Consider the following 21,465-nt stretch of genomic DNA (forward strand, 5'->3'; position numbering starts at 1 on the left):
ATCACATATGTAAACTAATGATAAATATTTTCAAAGTGGACCATTTGAATCTGTACAAAATTATATTTTTTTAAACTAGTAAACGAAAACTAGTAAAAACTTTCTAACAATGTCATTTTTAATGTTATTGACGATTTTTTTAATAGTTGCTATTAAATCTGGTACTGGTGAAAATATTTATCATTAGTTTATGTGATTTTGTGATTATCAGCACTTTTTCATTACTTTTTATCAATACTAGACAACACAAACGCGCGCTTCGCGCGCGCCATTGATTTCACGTTCTTTGATTTAAAATATTATTTTGAACAACTGTCAAACTATTAACCTTTGCGTTAACAGCTGTTCAATGCTATGAATATAACACATAACGCAAATCGAAACAACCAATCAGCAACACGGAAAAGTGGCAACAATACATGCGAGAATAGAATTGACTTTGCATGTCTTTTTTACAAAAAAAAAAAAAAGAAAAATAAACCAGTATATAAACATTTTATTTATATCCATTAAAAATTGCAAACTTCTCTTTTTAACACAATTTTTGTTTTCTCAATAACTGCATGCATTAAAAAATGACAGCTGATTGGTTTCAGCATTTTCCCATGGGATACTTTATGATTTAGCACGTGCCTATAAAGATTATTTTCTTACATATATACTTACTAGTTAACTTGTATTTATTTACATTTGTTAATTATTTATCAGTTGTATGTCTCAAGATCTTAGTTACATGGTAGTTGTATTTAGGCAGAAGCATCTGATGATGGTAGAACTCCATATATGACAGCAACAGCTGTCACTACACGTACTGCTACGATGCATGAGGATCTTGAAAAGAATCAAAAAACAAGTCAGGTTTGTGTAATTAGTATTATTAGTGTTATTTTGTATGTAGAATATTAATTTAATGGGAATTTATTTTATATAATAGGGTGTCCCATTTTAATGGAAATAGCTGTATGTTTTCTAAACTTGATGTATAAAAATATATAGTAAGATTTTGAGAGAGAAAAAAATGTTTATAATCTTGAATTTTAATTAAGGTCATTTTTCAAAGTAATGTTAAAATCAACCAAATTTTTTTAAAATAAAATTACAATTTTTTTTTTTTTTATATAAATCGATTCCTTACAATATTCGATACATATATATAGGTAGCAATAAATATATAGGTTGCAATCTTCTTGATGCTACAAATCCTTCGAAGTATTTTTATGCTCTCCTTATTAAAAGAAAAGAGAAGAAGAACGCTGCGGAACATTTGTAATATCAAATAGATTATAGTCATAGGAAGATCAATGTGAATAATGGTCATGTAAGTAATTTAATTTACGAAATATTTTATATTTTAATTTGACGTGTTACGTAAACTATAAAATATCTTGTAAAATGTTCAAATCATTTTATCTCAATACATTTATGTATAAAATGTCAGGATGTATAAAGAGAATACATAGCTGTTTAACTAACAGCTATATGTATACAGGATATCTGACATAAAGTGTCACACTAAAATATGCAAGTAGATCTTGTTATTTGGAGACAATTTTTTTCAGTAAAAATATTGAGGCATCAATTTTCGAGTTATAAGCGATTGAAAATAAAGGGTTTTTCGCAAACTAAGCCTTGTGGAAATAACATATTAACAAAACCACATACATTCTTCAATTAATTTCAAGTAGAGTTTACTTTAATAAAATTTTAATTTAAGGTTTAGTTATAAAAATACATGATGGCAAAAATTGGGAACATGCAAAAAATGATGACCTCCCTCGACATTTCCGCTGAGGAAAAATCATACCGTATGATAACCGAAAACTGAATATTTTGCACGATATTTTACATTTTATGTCCAAAATTGTTAACTTTAAACCTTTATAAGTAAAAAGTATGTACGAGAAAAATATTTTAGTGTTTTGGAAAGCTCTCGAGCTAAAGCTACAATAATATGTAATAAAAATTAGGGATTTCTATTTAAGATTTTTATGTTGACGAGAATTGTGTTTTTCAAGATCATCTCAAGGTCAAATGAATATCATCAGCTATCATTAGCTAATAGATTTTTTAAAGCTCTACAACTTTTATTTGAAACATTTTTCCAATAAATCAATATTTTTCAAGATTTTTAACCGTTCCCGAACTTTTTGCCAACACTGTATATATCCGAAAACAACTTTTTAGTGTTTTTTATACCAAATGATTTCGCCCAAGTAGTAAACTGACGTCAAACTGATTTTTATTTTAACGTCTAATGATGTCACTTGACATCAAAATGACGTACGCTTGCTACCTAAACTTTTATTACATTTTGTGTATAAAAATATTAAGGTAATACAATCAAAAAAATAAATATTTTAGAATTTATGTAACATTATGTTATATTATAAAGTACAAAATATCTTGTAAATTATTCATCTTTTGACTATTTTATTTTTATAATTTTTTGTACCGAATATTGTCAGAAGTTGATTTATATATATAAAAAAGAATGTTACTTTGAGATGACTTCACTTGAAGTTAACCTGTAATTAAGTGACCTTGAAAAATATTAATTAAAATTCAAGATTCGCAATTTTTTCTCTCTTAAAATATTATTTTTATCTAAAATATTTTTTTATACGACGTTAAGTTTAGAAAATATACAATTGCTTATTAAAATACATCTTACACACATACACATACATTTACACACACGCACACACACACACACACACACACTCTGCACACACACTCTGCACAGCACGCACGCAGATAGATGTAAATTTTGATGTATAGTGAAAAGCTATCTTGTTATTTTATATGTAACATTTTACAAGATATTTACATTTTATGCCAAAAAATTGTAAAAAAAACTTTAAACTTTTATAATTTGAAAAGTACTTCACCAAACAACACTTTATTATAGATTTTTGGAAAGCTCTTTAGATAAGCTATAAGAATGTGTAATAAAAAATAGCAGGTTCCACTTAAGAAATTGAAAGTGACCTTTACGTGACCTTTAAATGATTATACAAGGTCAAATCAATAACACTATTTTATGTTCCTCTTATAGTCAAAAAACTTTTGTTTGAAACTTTTTCTATCTTGCTTACTATACGAGCTATTTACGTGCGTTGATTAAAATGGCTCACCCTGTATATACCCTGTATATACACCCATATAATAACACCCTGTATATACATACATACATACATATATGTATATATATACATATATATATATATATATATATATATATATATATATATATATGTTTCGTCTCTATCTTCTTAACGCTTAGTGACTAAGATTCTTGCGAACAGTTAACATCTATTTAATATGTGCTTACTTCTGTCAGTCTTGCATTGTTCATCAAAACAAGCGTTAACATTGTCGGTAGTTTGCATAGAAGTTGATTTACTGTTTTAAATTTGATGTACTTGAAAAGGGCTGCAATGACAGCCGAAACGTTGTTGTTGTATTTCAAATAATTATTTATAATAAATTATTGCCAGTCTGGTCGACTTTAAACATTGAGGAGTGGTTTTTTATTAATTATTACTGGCAACCTTAAGGATTATTATTTATTTTATATATATATATATATATATACATTTATACATTATGTGTGTGCGTGTATATATGTATATACAGGGTGTCCCGCAACGTAATGTCTACAGTGAAACTTAGTATTCTTGGGATCATTCTAAGTCAAAAAGTCTTAATACACATATGCCCTAAAGTCGATTGTTTTAAAGTTATAACAAAAAGACGAAATTGCATATAATAAGTATTATTTATTGAAGATAATTTTATTTATTGAACGATAATATTATATAATAATAGACTACTTTGTAAACTGTGCTGTAACGTAAGTCACAATAGTATATTAGCTAACAAGTGCGAGGGATCGTAAATCGGCCGAGAGTGCGGAAGTTTGGCGCACGCGGCGAAGCCGAGTGTGACAATTCGCACGATCAGCCGATTTATGACCCGCACATATTGGCTACGATATTTTGTGTGATTGGTGCGTGGAAAGAGAGCCCTTTCTAAAATTCCCTCATGTGCGGAAAGGGCGACTTTTTGCGCGCCGGTTGCACAAAAGTATTTTTTTGCAACGCCTGGTACGAAAGTTCGATTTTCGATTGCTGTTTAGCGTGCGGAAAGTTGCTTATTTCTCAACGATTCAACGTATGCCTTACTTTACCAACTATACGGTAATGTGTTACTACGTTTACACTTTATCGCACTAGTGCGGAAATAGTATATTGTGTATCAAGTGCGGAAAGTTGACAATTGGTCACGAGTGCAGGGGATAGACGCACGAGTCGAAGGCGAGTGCGACCACCCCACACGAGTGAACAATTGTCAATCCGCACGCGATACACATACCATTTTGTATTACAAGTGCAGGCAAAGTGGCTTTGTGCGCGTTTTCTGTGCGCGAAGTGGCCGATTGCACGCCGCCATCTTGCGGCGGCACGGTGCAGGAATAGCCGTGTTCAAAGTCATTACACGTGCAGGCAAAGTGGCACTTTGTGTGCGTGTTTTCTGTGCGGAAAGCGGCCGATTTCCCACGCCGCCATCTAGCAGCGACGTGGTGAGTGAATAAGCCGTGTTCAAAGCCATTGCCTACGGCTAAGCCGCGTTAGTCATTGTCCACGACTGAAGCCGTGGGCAAAGCATTGCCCTTAAGACTTTTTGTCTGAACGCGGCTTATTCACTCACCGCGTCGCCGCTAGATGGCGGCGTGGGATATCGGCCGCTTTCCGCACAGAAAACACGCACACAAAGTGCCATTTTGCCTGCACGTGTAATACAATAGTATCTTATGTGACAAGTGCGGAAAATAACGAATTACATCGCGCGTAAAGTTGCCGCATTCGTCTTAGCTTATGATGCATTCATACTTGTACTTGTGTGGTTACAGCACTCGCCTTCGGCTTGTGCAAATCACTCATACTCGTGTGAATGCATCATAAACCTTCGGCTCATGTGGCAACTTCACGCGCGATGTAATAATTCGTTATTTTCCGCATTTGTCACATAAGATACTATTCTCGCACTTGTGCGGTAAAGTAAGGCATACATTGAATCGTTAAGAAATAAGTCACCATTCGCTAAACAGCAATCGAAATTCGAACTTTTGTGACTGGCATTACAAAAAATAATTACATGCGTTGTCATAGTAAAAAAATAAATAATAAATAAATGTGTAAATAATTAAAAATTAATTTTTAATTATTTACAAAATAAAGTTATATTAAGACTTTTTGACTTAGGATGATCCTAAAAATACAAAGTTTCACTGTGGACATTACGTTGCGGGACACCCTGTATATATACATACATACATACATCATACATACATACATACATACATACATACATACATATATATATATATATATATATATATATTATAATAGATTATTCGGAAAGTTCGTTTCAAATTTCGTGCGCTCTGCATTTCTATATAATCAGTAAATGCAAGGGCGATTTTCTGCTTATTAGCTAACTTTACATAGGTAATACAGCCTTCAGCTGGACGAATTGAAGTCTGCCATCGCACAAAAGCGCCCTGAACTGGCCAACAGGCGTGGAGTTGTCTTTCACCATGATAACGCCAGACCTCACGTCGCGATATCTATCTGTAGGAAGCTATATTAGACGTAAAATGGGACGTTTTTCCTCATCCTCCATATTCTCCCGATCTTGCCCCATCTGACTACTACCTATTTCTTTCTTTTAAAAATTTTCTTCGAGACAAGAAATTCGAGTCATTCGAAATCCTCAAAAATCATCTCGATCAATTCTTTGTCAGTAAGAAACCTTCATTTGGGAAGAAAGGCATCATGTTACTTTCTGAAAGATGGGTCAAGATGGTTGAACAAAACGGTACATAGGTGCTTAAATATAGTTCCTCTTTGTGTAAAATATTCCGTTCAAATTTATATTGAAACGAACTTTTCGAACAACCTAATATTATATATTTATGTATGTATATATATATTTTATATTTTATTTTGCCTAAGTCTATTATTTGCTAGTTGTTGTAATTTATTTTTTACATTAGGTAGAAGAAAAGACTGTAGCACATACAACCGCGACTAGTGCAACGAGGCAGGAGCAACGAGTAGTGACACAAGAGGTTCGAACCACGAGTCATGTGCTTTCTGGCGAACAGGTAATTTCTGGATATTTCTTTTTTCAAATCTTTTGTGCGCTTGAAATTAATAAGTAAAGCATGTAAGCGTTTTTTTGCTACATGTGGACATTTTTTGGATTTTGATCTAACTATATTATTTAACATTTAAGTTTTTATCATTTTATATAACATTGTGCTGCATATATATATAAGATCGCATATGATCATATAGCACAAATATAAGATTGTTTCACATATATACATAATATTTTTGTCCATACACAATGTTTAATTCTCATCATTTTTTCAGTTGATTGTTTTTTTTAAATGGTATTATTTTAACACTTTATTGGATGCAAATTATACTTATATAAAACATTAGTTAATATTTTAAGCATAAAATAATAATAATTTAATTGGGAACATTTAATCACACTCATATACATACTCGTATATAATATATATAATCATTCTCATTTATTTTTATTTATTTTTGTTTCTGGTGAAATTTTTGTTGCTTGGTTAACACGTTGCATGACGTAGCTGTTCTCACGAAGACTAAGTACATCGAGTTCAAGCAGCGGAGATTCAGGCACGCCAATTGATCTTGACGATGACCAACAAGCTTTCTACAATCAATATTATCAGGTAATCAAATAACGGTCAGATCAAATAATAATCAAATCATCACTTTGCTCTACTAATATACATATTAGGATATTGTGTATATTTAAGAGCTGCAGAGGGTTACAGGTATTCATGAACATATAACATATTTTGGTATAATATTTGTCCTAGCAGCTATCTCAATGCAGTGCATATTTGCATTAAGGTATTTTTGCTTGTATCTTTGTATCGCATAATGTTTAAAGAAATGTAATTTATGCATTATTTTTCGATACATAGAATATATAGATCTTTTAGAGCAGATTTCGTTACATATATTGTAGCAAATATGTAAGCGAAATTGGAATCTACTAAAAGATTTTAGGATCGAGTCTCGGTAAGTTCCTAATATTTTTTTTCTTTGCTTGGGAAAAGCTCGCAATATATGATACAAAGATTTAAGATGTAAATGTGTAAATATGATATCGTAAATACAGCGTTAGCATAATTTCTGAATTTATCAATTTTATCAATTGTAAAAAATTAATTCCTTTGATTGCCTGTTGTTTTTATTTTCTTTATTAATTTGCAATCAAACCTAGGCTGCAGTACGGTATGCGTTACGAGTAACTGCGGAACGTTTATAGTAGCATTACAGTTGGTTCTCTTAGCACTACAAAACGTTACAGCAAATATGAGGTCACAAAATACGTTATTATATTCGCTACCAAGACGCTTCAAACGCCTCTTACGAGATCGACTGTAGCGTTATAGAAATCTCGTACCAAACACAAAAGTTGTAGTACTATTGAGAAGAATTATAGTACTATTGAAAAATTTAAAATGTTGGAATTACAATTGTTTGATTAACACTACTTAAATGGCTTTAGCACACTTTTAAAATATTTCGAAAAATGCGGAATAACTGTGCATGTGCGAAGACATGCTAAATCTCATATTAATTAGAATCCGTTTTACAACTGTAGATTTATTATAAAGGAAAAAAAATAGTTTTCGAGGTATTTAAGAGTTTGTTAAAATTATCTGAAGTGTTGTCTCATCAACATATCTTTTTATTTCGAAATGGCATCTAAGAATTTTTAGCATGTGTTTTCTTGTCTTTGACGTCACAATTTCAACATGGTCAGTCAGCACCAGGAGCCTTAATTTTATTAAATCAATAAGTACAACGAAAGAAGGCCTTAAGAGCCATACGCGAATAATTGCTTTAGAAATTGCTTAAGAAATAGTTGGAAGAGCAGTCGCCCGGCAAGCGAAAGGTCTCGGGTTTGATTCCCTGATTCAGCGACTTTCGGATCTATATTTTTCTCTCGCAATTATTTATTTATTTATTTTCTCTGGCGTTATTGGAGGAGTTTTAAAGAAATTAAATTTCAAGTAAGAGGGATTATTTCTAATAATCAAGTTTTCGTAGTACACCAAGAATAGTAGGTGCTTTGTACATATTTGTTTATTTTCATCGAAAAACTTATTTTCGGTGGAATATATTCAAGAACATCCACGTATAGCTCTTAAGGGGATCCTAAACGGTTGGCCGAATTCCAACGGATGCTTTGAGAAAACTTGTTTTTTTCCTTTTTTATCGACAAAATATGAGGTTTGATAAACTATAAATCTATTTATTGGCTATATGGATTGTTTTTTTACCTGAAATTAGAACGCTTCCTCCTTTGTTAATATTAATACTTTAATTTGTACAGGAAAAGATTTATCAATCTGTATAATCTCATATATCTTGGTTATAGAATTATAAATGCTTAGAATTCATAATTCTGTAACCAAGATATATGAGATTATACAGATTGATAAATCTTTTCCTGTACAAATTAAAGTATTAATATTAACAAAGGAGGAAGCGTTCTAATTTCAGGTAAAAAAACAATCCATATAGCCAATAAATAGATTTATAGTTTATCAAACCTCATATTTTGTCGATAAAAAAGGAAAAAAACAAGTTTTCTCAAAGCATCCGTTGGAATTCGGCCAACCGTTTAGGATCCCCTTAAGAGCTATACGTGGATGTTCTTGAATATATTCCACCGAAAATAAGTTTTTCGATGAAAATAAACAAATATGTACAAAGCACCTACTATTCTTAAATGCTTAGAATTCATAATTCTGTAACCAAGATATATGAGATTATACAGATTGATAAATCTTTTCCTATACAAATTAAAGTATTAATATTAACAAAGGAGAAAGCGTTCTAATTTCAGTTAAAAGCAATTCATATAGCCAATAAATCTAGATTTATAGTTTATCTAACCTTATATTTTGTCGATAAAAAAGGAAAAAACACTTCTCAAAACATCCGTTGGAGTTCGGCCAATCGTTTAGGATCCCCTTAAGGCCTTCTTTCGTTGTACTTATTGATTTAATATTTAAAGAGCCTTGATATACAATCTTTGCCTTAATTTTATATTGTAATTTTTGTTGTTTTTAAAAATATTATACCACAATTTAACGAATTGTCAAATAACAGATATATGAATAAATTTTGATTCAGGGAGATCCAGCCGTGATTGCAATTGAGAGGCATGTTTATATTGTATTTATTTTCTCTTTATTAATATTTCAATATTTATTTTATATTATAATTTTTACTGTTTTTTTTAATTTATATTTTAATGGATTCTCAAATAAAAGATATGTGAATAAATTTTGATTCAGGGAGACCCAGCCGTGATTGCAACTGAGAAGCATGTTTATATGGGAGAACCAGAGAACAATGTGACGACGACGACTACGGTACCCGTAGTGACAACCGAAACGAGAAAAGTAGCTCTCGAGAGTGAAGATGGTAACTATAGCGCCACAGGAGAAATAGTCAGCACACAGACCATATCCAGTAAAACCCGTACCGTTGAAACTATTACGGTTTGTACATTTTATCAATATATTATATTATTTGTGTATTATATAATTTTTAATTAATCGTTGGTTTTATAGTATAAAACGGAGAAAGATGGTGTAGTGGAGACACGAGTGGAACAGAAGATAACGATACAATCGGATGGTGATCCGATTGATCACGATCGAGCTTTAGCAGAGGCGATACAAGAAGCCACTGCTATGAATCCGGATATGACAGTAGAAAAGATCGAAATACAGCAACAGACAGCGCAGTAATTATTTGAAAATTAATCATCGTGTAAAAGGGCACTCTTGGTCTATAAATAGCACGAACATTTGTTATCTTAGAGACTAAGAAAATATATTAGTATTTATAATATATATTTTATGTTGCACGCTTTGCCGAATGTATCATGAAAAAGACAGAAGAATGCTACCAAAAAATTGATAAATCTTTAAATATTCTATGAAGTTAATATATAATAAAGCAAGGAACAATATTAATACAAATTAAGCTTTGTACTTTCTTCCGTTAAAAGAGTCAAAGAAAGCTTTTGCTTATGTCTTGTCCAATGACTCGAGCTTAAATTGAAGACAAAATCGACTTTGATAGTTGGAAATAATGAAATATTGATGAAATCTTTTTAATGGAGAGAATAATATCTCGTATTATAACTACAGTGTTCATATTGAAATAATTAAGAAAATATATTTATATGCACGAGAGTATAAATAAATCTTATAAATATAATGTATACACATAGCTATGTATATGTATGTATGTATACAAATAGATAAGTTATTTATACATAGTTATGGCGATAATTAAATATATATATACATACACATATATATATACACACACAAGACGGGGTGCCCTACAAAACTTAAAGTTTTGATAATGAACATTTTATAGCAGTAAAAAGAGAAATTATATTATATAACCATACAGATAATCTATACACGCTGCAACAATGATTGAATATGTTGCAATAAAGTAAATTATACATGGAACATTTTAAATTAAATTACTCATAATTAATAAATCGCAATTTTTTAATCAACCAAACCTATTAAAAGCATTTCTTTCTATCTGAATTCTCTGTTCTTTAATAAAAAAACTTATTACTTTCTCTCGTTCATCTTTCAATATGATATATATTACAAGTTATTAATATAAGTTAATAAACAAGTAAAATATTCTGGTTTGGAATCTTCGTATATAAAGAAATAAAAATAATGTATGTATGCGTGTGTGCGTGTCGTATACGTATGCGCGTGTTTGTGTGCGCGTACGCGTGCGTGCGTGCGCGCGCGTATATTGCAATAATATATGTATATAGTAATGAGTTATTATATTACTTATACAGATTGTCTTAAGATTTTCCAGTCAAATTGTGTTGATATATTGTATACTCTAGAAATAAGGCGAATACACACACACGCACGCACGCGCATACGCACGCACACACGTATACATATATATGTACATACATATAATTTTGTTACATATTTCGTTAAAAGTGAACAAGTTCAACAGTTTTATTTTTTCGAACCTGCGGTTTCATTTTGATTCAAAAGTATATAAAAAACAAAATTTAAAAAAATTAATAGACCATTTCGATAAAATTTAACAACTGTTTTATTTTTATTTTTATTTTTAATCGTACATTTTTGCATATTAAAAACAAATTTGACTTGTAAATTATCAAAATTTTTAAATTATATAAGTTGAAGCTGCAATATACGTAATTTTGGTTATATAATGAATATATTAGAAAAAAATGAGATATATATATATATATATTGTTTATTTATATTTACAGAATTATTTTTGTAATGTTTCTGAAATAAGTTTTTTTTATATTAATATTTAAAATTATTATACAGTTAAGAAAAAACCAAGATTAGACTTCTCATCGATTTTTTAAATACGATGCTGAATATGATGAATATGATTTTAAATTGCTGCATTATATTACAATTTATATTACATCTTTTAAAAAAATTTACACTTAAAGTTGCAAGAAAAGACTATTTTAATGTGTATTTTATCATGCCTATTGTTATATGTATTTTTATCATAAATATCGATATTGTTTCTAATGTAGTATAGTAGAACGAGTTAATAATATTTATTTAATCTGTTTATGTTTATATTATACATTCTATTTATTATACGTTATATTAAAATCTTAGAATTGAAGGTAATCGATTCAAACTTTCTTAATTATTGTTTATTATTTACAATGTTTCTCTTATTTTCATTTATTTACAATATTTTTATATAAATATTATATATGATTTATATAATAAAATACGATTACATTGAAAAACTGAATCACCCAATCAGCATAAATAGATTGGATAAATATCGTTAAATTAATCATACATATTAATGTATATTATAAGAGCAAATGATTACATTTTCTTTATAAATTTTATACAAAAGCAAGCATTATATTTTCTTTGTATTTTAAATTTTTGTATTAACTTGTTAAAGTATTTATAAGTCTAATGTTTATATATAATAACATTTTTTCTTATTTTGACTAATAAAACATTCTCATAATTCGATTGGGAAATCCTGGGAAATTACGCATGCGCATATATACATATTATAAAGACCATTGAGCTCTATACTGGAGCGAGATACCTTTCTATAGATACATATATAGCCGCATTTTTTTATTGTTAGTAATTGGAAATCTGGAAATCTAAATAGTTTTACTAAATAATGTATTTTATAGATTTTCAGTAAAGCGGGAGCACACACTTTTGCATAGGCGCATAAGCGTAAGCATAAAAATCTTGATTAATTTATAAATGTATGCATAAGAAATTCAATCAATCGAATTTCTTATGCATATGCTTATGCGCTTATCCAAAAGTGTGTGCTCCCCGTTTAAAACTGCCAGTAAAAATGGCATAGTAAGAATAACTGCTTATAAGGTAGTAGACGATGTTCGCTGCAACTTAAAAGACACATTGTAAATAGTATGAGTGTCTATTTCTTTCTAGCGCATAAAGGTACAATTTCATGCAGACGCTCGACGCTCATTTTTAGCGTCAAATCTGGTCACGTGGTAGATTGACTGAAATGAGCGTCGAGCGTCAAAACTAAACACAGTTTAGCTTTTATCTCTCGACGAATTTAAAAATCTACCACGTGACCACAGATTAATAGACAGATCGCCAAATCGTCATTTTTGCCCCTTACCGACACACTTTGCCTCTGGTTCGAGTCCAGGCTAATAAAATCCTTTGATTTTATCAAAACACTTTGCCTCTGGTGCGAGTTCAGGCTAAAATCTTTTTATTTTACACGTATAATCAAAGGATTTTAGCCTGAACTCGCATTAGAGACAAAGTTTTTTGGTAAAATTAAAGGATTTTATTAGCCTGGACTCGAACCAGAGGCAAAGTGTGTCGGTAAGGGGCAAAAATGACGGTCTCCTCTTTAGACAGGCCTTTGGCAATCTGTCTATTAATCTGTGACGTGATCAGATTTGACGCTAAAAATGAGTATCGAGCGTCTGCATGAAATTGTACTTTAATAGGGGAAACAGCGACATCACGCTCTGCCAATGTAAAAGACATATATGTATGTCATGACCGGTTTTAACATAGACTATGTTTCCACCGGAGAGTTCAAATTGTGTCAGACGCCCGTATTCAAGATGATTCTGATATCGACTCTGTAACTTTTTCTAAAGTGAAAACGTGAAAAGTGAAAAATTTCCGCTAGTTATACATCGATTTCATTTTAAAATCAATGCGTGATTAGCGGAAATTTTTCATTTTTCACATTTTTACTTTAGAAAAAGTTACAGAATCAATACCCAGGGCCGAGAACGGCCGAGTAAAGAGGGGCACTAGCGCGCCAAATCAAATCGTCAAATGAAATTAAACAATACTGAACATTAATTGTTTAAGGGGATGCCGGAGCGTTGGCCGAACTCCGACGGGTTAGCGCCCGTATCTAAGCGGAACTTCCGTCGATAATTACCGACAATTTTAATTTCGCTATTATCGGCAGTTTCCATATATTAAAAATTTACATGTCAAAAAAAAAAATTTTATTGTGTTCAACATATTATATTTTTTTAGACAACATAATATTTTACTGTTGAATCATTTCGCACACGCGTTTTTATCTAAGCGTGTCAATGACAGTAAAACATACATACATAATTGTGTCTATCTTTATCACATAGTTTGAACACAATAATATTATATATATATATAATATTATTGTGTTATTATATTAATGTGTTAATATATATATATATATATATATATATGTATGTATGTATGTATGTATGTATGATGTATGTATGTATGTATATATACAGGGTGTCCCGCAACGTAATGTCCACAGTGAAACTTTGTATTTTTAGGATCATCCTAAGTCAAAAAGTCTTAATATAACTTTATTTTGTAAATAATTAAAAATTAATTTTTAATTATTTACACATTTATTTATTATTTATTTTTTTACTATGACAACGCATGTAATTATTGTTGTGCCTATGGAGACTTTTCATCAGGGACCTCAGAACTACAACATATTTCAATTTCAAGCAATTCGACTAAAAGCCAATTTCCATAAGAAATGTGCAGGGTCCTTTTTATCGCTAAAAATGTTTGTAGAAAAAAATGTTTCAAATAAAAATTTTAGTATCTCAAAGGAGGCATAGTTGATGTCATAGAAATGTTTGTAAGAGGCAATTTTCAAGTTTATTTATTTAGTCAATTTATTTATTTTATATAAAATTATTCTAAGCGTTTATGTAAATAGATTTTTTATGATATTCTGCATAAAAATATAAGGAAATGTAGCCGAGAATTGAACAGTTTCCGAGATATTTCACATAATTTGACATATTTTTGATATAAAATACAAAATATCTCGTAAAATATTTAGTTTTCAATGATCTTGCTTTTATGTATAGAATAATTAGACGAAACAATTGGTATAAACAACAAACATATTGTTTTTACGAAAAAATATATATAGCTGCATGTAGTAAATTGTATATTTTTTTTACTGTGTATCTTTTTTTTATTTGTCTATAATTATTCTATACATAAAAGTATTATCGAACACTAAATATTTTATTTACGAAATATTTTTTATTTTTTATATCAAAATATGTTAGATTATGTAAAATATCTCGTAAACCGTTCAATTATTGACTTTTACCCTGTATGCAAAATATGTTACAAGGAATAAATTTACATAAATACTTAGACTAATCAATATAAAATAATAAAGTTGACTAATGATATTGAAAATTGCCTTCTACAAACATTTCTATAACATCAAAATATGTATATCTGTTGAAATACTGGAACTTTTATTTGCAACATTATTTTCTAAAAATTATACTCTTAGAAATAAAAAATTGTAACGTTTTATTTAGAACACTCAGTAAATATATTTATACACACATGTGAATGCTCAATAAATATATTCATACACACACATGTGAATGATAAGTAATTATATTGATAATTATATGTAACTCGATAATAAAAAAATATTATATAATATTTTTTTAAATATCGAGGATAAAATGGGCTCCTCCATCGCCCATTCCCGTGAGAACGCAGCCACAAAATGTTTTTTTTGTCTCCGATTATAGCAAACGAGACATTTGCATTAAGGCGTCTTTTTGCAACGATATGTATCGGAATATAACAAATTATTGATTTGATAAATTTTTATTATTTAGAACACTTTTTGAATACTAACTTTAGAATTCATCGTATCTGAGAATAATTCCACCGATTTTTGAAAATCGATGGATTCATTGCTAGTATTTTTATATGTGCTATTTCTAGAGCCATTTTCCTCTTAGCCTTTGGTTTTAGTTTTTATGAGTTTCCAATCTTTAAATTGTCACCCTATTTTTTGCATATGATTATTGAATGATCTCTGAAGTTCATTCCACATATGAGAAGAATCGACAATGCGACGCCCTTGAGCGCATGCTTTCCTGGATACGATTTATATCCAGAGGGCTATTCTCCAGATAACAAAATAATTGTTATTTTCGCAAAGTTCGTCATTTTTACTACACGTACCTGCATTTGAATTTGACTCCAGGCATTGCATCATAGGTACTAACGATTGGATACTAACTTTAATAACCAGAACGCACATGCAAATCGTTCTGGGAGAATATATTTTTAAAAGCAACTAGCAGACGAATATATTGTCTCTGGTATAAAATATCTTTGTTTAAATAACCAGAACGCACATGCAAATCGTTCTGGGAGAATATATTTTTAAAAGCAACTAGCAGACGAATATATCGTCTCTGGTATAAAATATCTTTGTTTAAATAACCAGAACACATGCAAATCGTTGTGGGAGAAGATATTTTTAAAAACAACTAGCAGACGAATATATCGTTTCTGGTATAAAATATATTTTTTTAATAACCAGAACGCACATGCAAATCGTTCGAGATTTTTCAGTGTTCCGATCTTTTTGGGACACCCTGTATATGTATATATACACACATATATATATATCGATTTATTTAGCAATCTGTCATCTATCTATCGAAATATCTATCGATTTACCTATCTATCTATCTATCTATATGTTGCACGTTAGTCGGACGATTGACAATCTCAGCCTCGTGTGCCTATACTACCTATCGGAGTAGAACATTTAAAATCGCAGTGACTCTGCGGCACGAGAATTACGCTAATTACGCGTTCTCGTTTGTACGTCGCAAGATTCCGTGTGCGGGAGTGAGACCGCGCTACACGACAGTTTGCCGTTGTGCGCGCTCCGAAGCAATCTCTCTCTCGCTCTCTCTCGAAGACGCGAAGAGCGAGAGAGACGGTTTGCCGTCGCGCGCTCCGAAGCTCTCTCTCTCGCTCGCTCGCTCTCTCTCTCTCTCTCTCTCTCGCTACGGCTCTCTCGATCATGCTCCTGCCGTTGCTCCGGCCTAAGCCGCGGCACTCCGGCCACGTGACGGTCACGCACCCTCACGTACCCGGTGTACATCGAATTCTGCAGTTGAGAAAACAGAATTTCGACGTTGAAGCGTCACTTGCAGTGCAAGCGCCGCTATCACGCGCTTTGCAATTTTGCATTCGGACGGCAGCTAAACGCCGTTCGAGATTAGTGACCGCACGTGTACTCCGCTACTCGCGCTCAGTGACTATCAACTCCGGCGCCGCAAACACGCGCCAGTGATGTTCTGAAGTGAATGCGGTGAACATTCGCTAGTCATCCGCAAGCGCCGCAAACACGCGCTTTGCGTTACGATACTCGCAGTGACTCTCAATGATTTAGAGTGACTCTTACTGATTAACAGCGACTCTCAGTGAGCGTGCACCGCTATCACGCGCACCGCACCTGTGAATCTTAACCAGTGCATTCCTCTCACTGACTTTCAACCCTCGCAGAACTCAGTGCAAGCGACCGCGAGCGCCGCTGTCACGCGCCCGCGTCGTGCATCTCTCTGTGACTCTCTCGATTATTTCGGTGACTTTCGACGTTTCTAAACATTCAAAAGGTGCGCGATTTGCAATTTCGACGCCGCTATCACGCGCCACGCAATCGCATCAATACGCCCTGTACATCGCTTTGTGTGAGAAAGAGTCGATAACGGCTCTTGACGGACAATGTCGTCGCTTGCATCATACATTGCTGCATTCGGCAAATCAAAATGCCTCCGATTATTCGGCCGGTTCCGAGGCAACTACCTCCGAATCTGCGTCAAACGCCGCCTCTAATACGATTTCAAATCAAGCGGTTAATACGGTCGCGACCGTCTAGATACCCCCCTTGCTTGAGGAGCATCCAAACGTCCTCTTGGCGACGGCATGGGTCGATCTTCACACGGGGGAGGGTCACTGTTTAAAGGTTTGCGCGTTGTTGGATCAAGGGTCCACCTTTAGTTTTATATCAAAATTGCTCTCACAAGCGTTGCGCACTAAACGGCAGCGAGCCGATTTACAAATTAGATGCTTCGGCGAAAAATACACGAGTACTGCTAAATCACGAGTAAAACTCCAGTTAACCCCGTGTGCTCAAGCTGATCCGAGCTTCCCTCTGACGGCTTACATTTTTCAACGCATTACATCATACGCTGCCTCGCGGATTCAGCCCTTCGATGCGTGGCCTCATTTATAGGGTCTATCCTTCGTTGACCCTAATTCTTCAAGTCAACATCAAATTCATTTGTTGATCGATGCTGACCTTTACGGCTCGCTTCTGATGCGCGACGTCCGTCAGGGTCTTCTTGGAACTCCGACGGCTCAATTGACTGCTCTTGGTTGGATCCTTTCCGGCCCCATGAATAGTAGGCCGACTGCTGCTGCTCAAGCTTCTGTCTTAAACTGCGTGTTAGAGCAAAGCACGCACTTTCTTCTCCAGAAATTCTGGGAAGACGAAGAGATCTCGCGGCCTGTTCCCCTCACGGAGGAGGAGGAGAGGTGCGAGGTTCATTTCCTCGCTAACCACTATCGTACCTCTCAGGGACGTTATGCGGTTCGATTGCCCTTCAGGCATGATTTCTCGATAGAAATCGGTGATTCCCTGCACATTGCAATCTCACTTTACAATAAAATAGAAGGAAAGTTAAGGCTTCGTCCTGAACTTCACGCGCAGTATAACGAGTTCTTACAGGAGTATAATTCGCTCGGTCATATGAGGAAGGTGGAAGTCTCTGACCGCTCCGAGTTCGGGCCGGTATATATTTCTCATTATCCCGTTTTGCGCGACTCAAGTTGCACTACGAAATTACGCGTTGTCTTCAACGCTTCGTGCAAAATGAGCAACAAGACTTCACTTAACGATCATCTACTGATCGGTCAGAGATTGCAGCAAGACCTCTCCGCGATATTAGTGCGCTGGCGTCAATGGCAATTCGTTTACACGGCGGACATTGCTCAAACGTTCCGCCAAATTCTCGTGCATCCGTCTGACACGAATTTTCAAAGAATCCTATGGAGATCGTCGGCCGACGGACCGATTGAACACTATCGCCTTCTCACTGTGACATACGGGCTCGCGCCCGCTCCGTACCTCGCAATGAGGGTACTGAAACAGCTTTCTCTGGATGAAGGCGACAACTATCCCGCTGCTGTTCCGATTCTCCGTGAGTCCCTCTACGTGGACAATGCGCTATTTGGCGCGGACGACACGACTTTATTGATAAAAGCTCGTGTTCAACTTGTTGAAATCTTGCGAAAGGGAGGATTTCAGCTATGAAAGTGGGCATCTAATGCTTCCTTTCTTCTTCAAGGGTTTTCGGCTCATCAGCCGGAAGTCACCGATCACTTACTAGTAAAAGAAGATGCCCTCAAGGTTCTCGGTCTGTCATGGCTCGCGAAGGAGGACGCGTTCAAATTCGTGATCACTCCGTTGAGACCGGTTACACCCACGAAACGTTCAGTTCTCTCGTTTACGGCCAAATTATACGACCCACTCGGATGGGCCGCTCCGGTCGTTGTAACCGCGAAAATCTTGCTACAAGAATTATGGCTTCTCAAATGTGATTGGGACTCGCCTCTTCCAGAAAAGTTGCGCGATCGTTGGGAGAGCTACTCCAACGATTTAGAATCATTGAACCGCGTCCGAATACCGCGTTGGACCGGTCGACATTCTAATAACCTCGCGTTCGAAATCCACGGGTTTGCCGACGCTTCGAATCGCGCTTACGCGGCGGTCGTCTATATTCAAGTGCTTCCCTTGCCAACGAAGTTTCAAGTCAGTCTGCTCGCTGCTAAAACAAAGATCGCGCCGATCAAAACTGTAAGCATCCCGCGATTGGAATTGAACGCTATCGTTTTCCTCAGCCGGCTAATTAAGTGGACCTTGACCTCATTCAAATTACCTCCGATTCCAATATACGGATGGACGGATTCGACCATCGCTCTCGCGTGGCTCCGTCAACATCCATCAAAATGGAGCACCTACGTGGCTAACCGCGTATCCGAGGTGCATACTTGACTGGATTCCGTTTGTTGGAATCACGTTCCTTCTCGAGACAATCCCGCGGACTGTGCCTCGCGCGGTCTGACCGTTTCAGAACTCGTTACCCACCCGTTATGGTGGAACGGTCCACGATGGCTTCAGAAGCCACCGACTTCGTGGCCGATTCTTGATGTCTCCGCTCCGCTCGACTCTGCCACCGATCAGCAGGTGTCGGTGGAGAGAAGACGGCCGGTGACGCTCCATATTCAAGAGGCCGATGAATGGGAACTCCCATATAAGTTCTCCACCTTAAGCAAGCTTGTCCGCGTGACTGCTTATATGAACCGCTTCATTCTTCGTTCAAGAGGAAAGAGTGCGTCTCGCTCCCATCTCTCCGCCCTTCTGAGCGCCGACGAGCTCAGGAGGGCGGAAATCTTCTGGTTGCGCTATCTGCAACAGAGGTTCTTCGAGCGAGAAACGCGCTCACTAAAGAATAACGGTACAATGTCGCATTCGAGCTCGTTGAGCAGATTGAGTCCCTTTTTAGGAGAGGATTCTTTACTCTATCTTGACGGGCGGTTGAGGAATTCGGCGCTCAGCTATGATGAGCAACATCCTATAATAATTCCGAAACATCACCTATCCGATCTCTTAATTGATCGCGCTCATAGATCCATGCTCCACGGGGGGCACAGCTAGTAAGTACTCCGTGTGCTACGTCAGCGGTACTGGTCCATTGGAGGCCAACTCAGTAAAGGCGCACATTCGAAAATGTGTAGTCTGCACTCGTCACGCAGCTAAACTGTCGTCTCAATTCATGGGCGACTTTCCCGCCGCTCGTGTAACCTCTTCGGCGCCGTTTACTCACTGTGGAGTTGATTACGCCGGCCTACTCTACGTAATTTCATTCGTCGGCAAAGGGCAAAAGGCCAGAAAGGTGTATATCGCTCTATTTATTTGTCTTGCCACTAGAGCAATTCACCTCGAAATGGTGGAGGATTACTCCACGCCCGGCTTTCTCGCAGCCTATCAGAAGTTCGCTAGCCGTCGAGGTCTGCCGCGTCACATGTATAGCGACAACAGCACAAACTTTCATGGAGCCAACCACGAGCTCCATCGACACTTTCAATCCTTATCAGAGGATGCAGACTTGCGAAACGCGCTCGCGGGCGACGGAGTGGACTGGCATTTCATTCCCTCCGCCGCTCCGCATTTCGGCGGTCTTTGGGAGGCCGGTGTCAACAGCCTTAAAACGCATCTGAGGCGCGCTGTTAGTTCCCATACGCTTTCGAGGGCTGAACTCGCGACGCTTCTATGTAAAATAGAAGCGTGCCTTAACTTGCGACCTATCGCTCCGCTCAGCGACGACCCGGGTGACTTGTCGGCGCTCACCCCAGGTCACTTTCTGATTGGACGGCCCCTCGTAGCCGTTCCGGAGGAATCTGTACTCGCGATCGACCCGCGTAGGTTCTCGCGATGGCAACTAGTCCGTGCCATGCAGGAAACCGTGTGGCGTGCCTGGTCACAGGATTATTTGTATTCGCTTCAACAGCGAAACAAGTGGTGCAAGCAGTCTCCTAACTTCGAAATAGGCGAATTAGTGTTAGTCAAAAGTCCAGTGCTCCCTCCTAGCAAATGGGAGCTTGCCCGAGTATAGCAGATCCATCCCGGATCTGATGGACTCGTTCGAGTCGTGACCATTCGCACCTCATGGTCCATATTGAAACGACCTATTTCGCAATTATGCCGACTGCCAATTCGCGATAACTCTAACGCGTCCGCAACGGATGCAGCCGCTAAGTTGTAAGACTTATGTAACCTTCGAGACGATTCTCTCAGTACGAGTCGTCTTCACCTGTATGTTTTCTGCCATCATCCTCCTCGACGATTCGCTTCCGTTTTGTTCAAG

The 21,465-nt window shown here is 35.3% G+C and overlaps 2 protein-coding genes across 3 annotated transcripts; both read left to right on the plus strand.

The window, feature by feature from the left end:
• The first annotated feature begins 595 nt into the window (after positions 1-595).
• On the plus strand, positions 596-10,679 carry LOC146720711 (protein 4.1 homolog). Of its 2 annotated transcripts, XM_085488115.1 has the most exons (5): positions 596-858; positions 6,059-6,169; positions 6,674-6,778; positions 9,428-9,634; positions 9,707-10,679. In XM_085488115.1, exons 1-5 carry the CDS (start codon positions 784-786, stop codon positions 9,884-9,886), a joined length of 678 nt encoding a protein of 225 aa, XP_085344241.1. In that variant the 5' UTR covers positions 596-783; the 3' UTR covers positions 9,887-10,679. The 2 variants fall into 2 exon arrangements, with proteins under 2 accessions (XP_085344241.1, XP_085344242.1); XM_085488116.1 differs by lacking the exon at positions 6,674-6,778 and having other exon boundaries at positions 685-858.
• A 7,176-nt stretch (positions 10,680-17,855) lies between these two features.
• Positions 17,856-21,213, plus strand: LOC146720712 (uncharacterized). The gene is made up of 4 exons (XM_085488114.1): positions 17,856-18,738; positions 18,886-19,530; positions 19,672-20,055; positions 20,228-21,213. The coding sequence occupies exons 1-4, from the start codon at positions 17,856-17,858 to the stop codon at positions 21,211-21,213; spliced, it is 2,898 nt and encodes a 965-aa protein (XP_085344240.1).
• The last annotated feature ends 252 nt before the right edge of the window (positions 21,214-21,465 follow it).

Source organism: Nylanderia fulva, unplaced genomic scaffold (assembly GCF_048542155.1).
Source record: "Nylanderia fulva isolate GAGA-0341 unplaced genomic scaffold, ASM4854215v1 Scaffold630, whole genome shotgun sequence".
Lineage (NCBI taxonomy): Eukaryota > Metazoa > Arthropoda > Insecta > Hymenoptera > Formicidae > Nylanderia > Nylanderia fulva.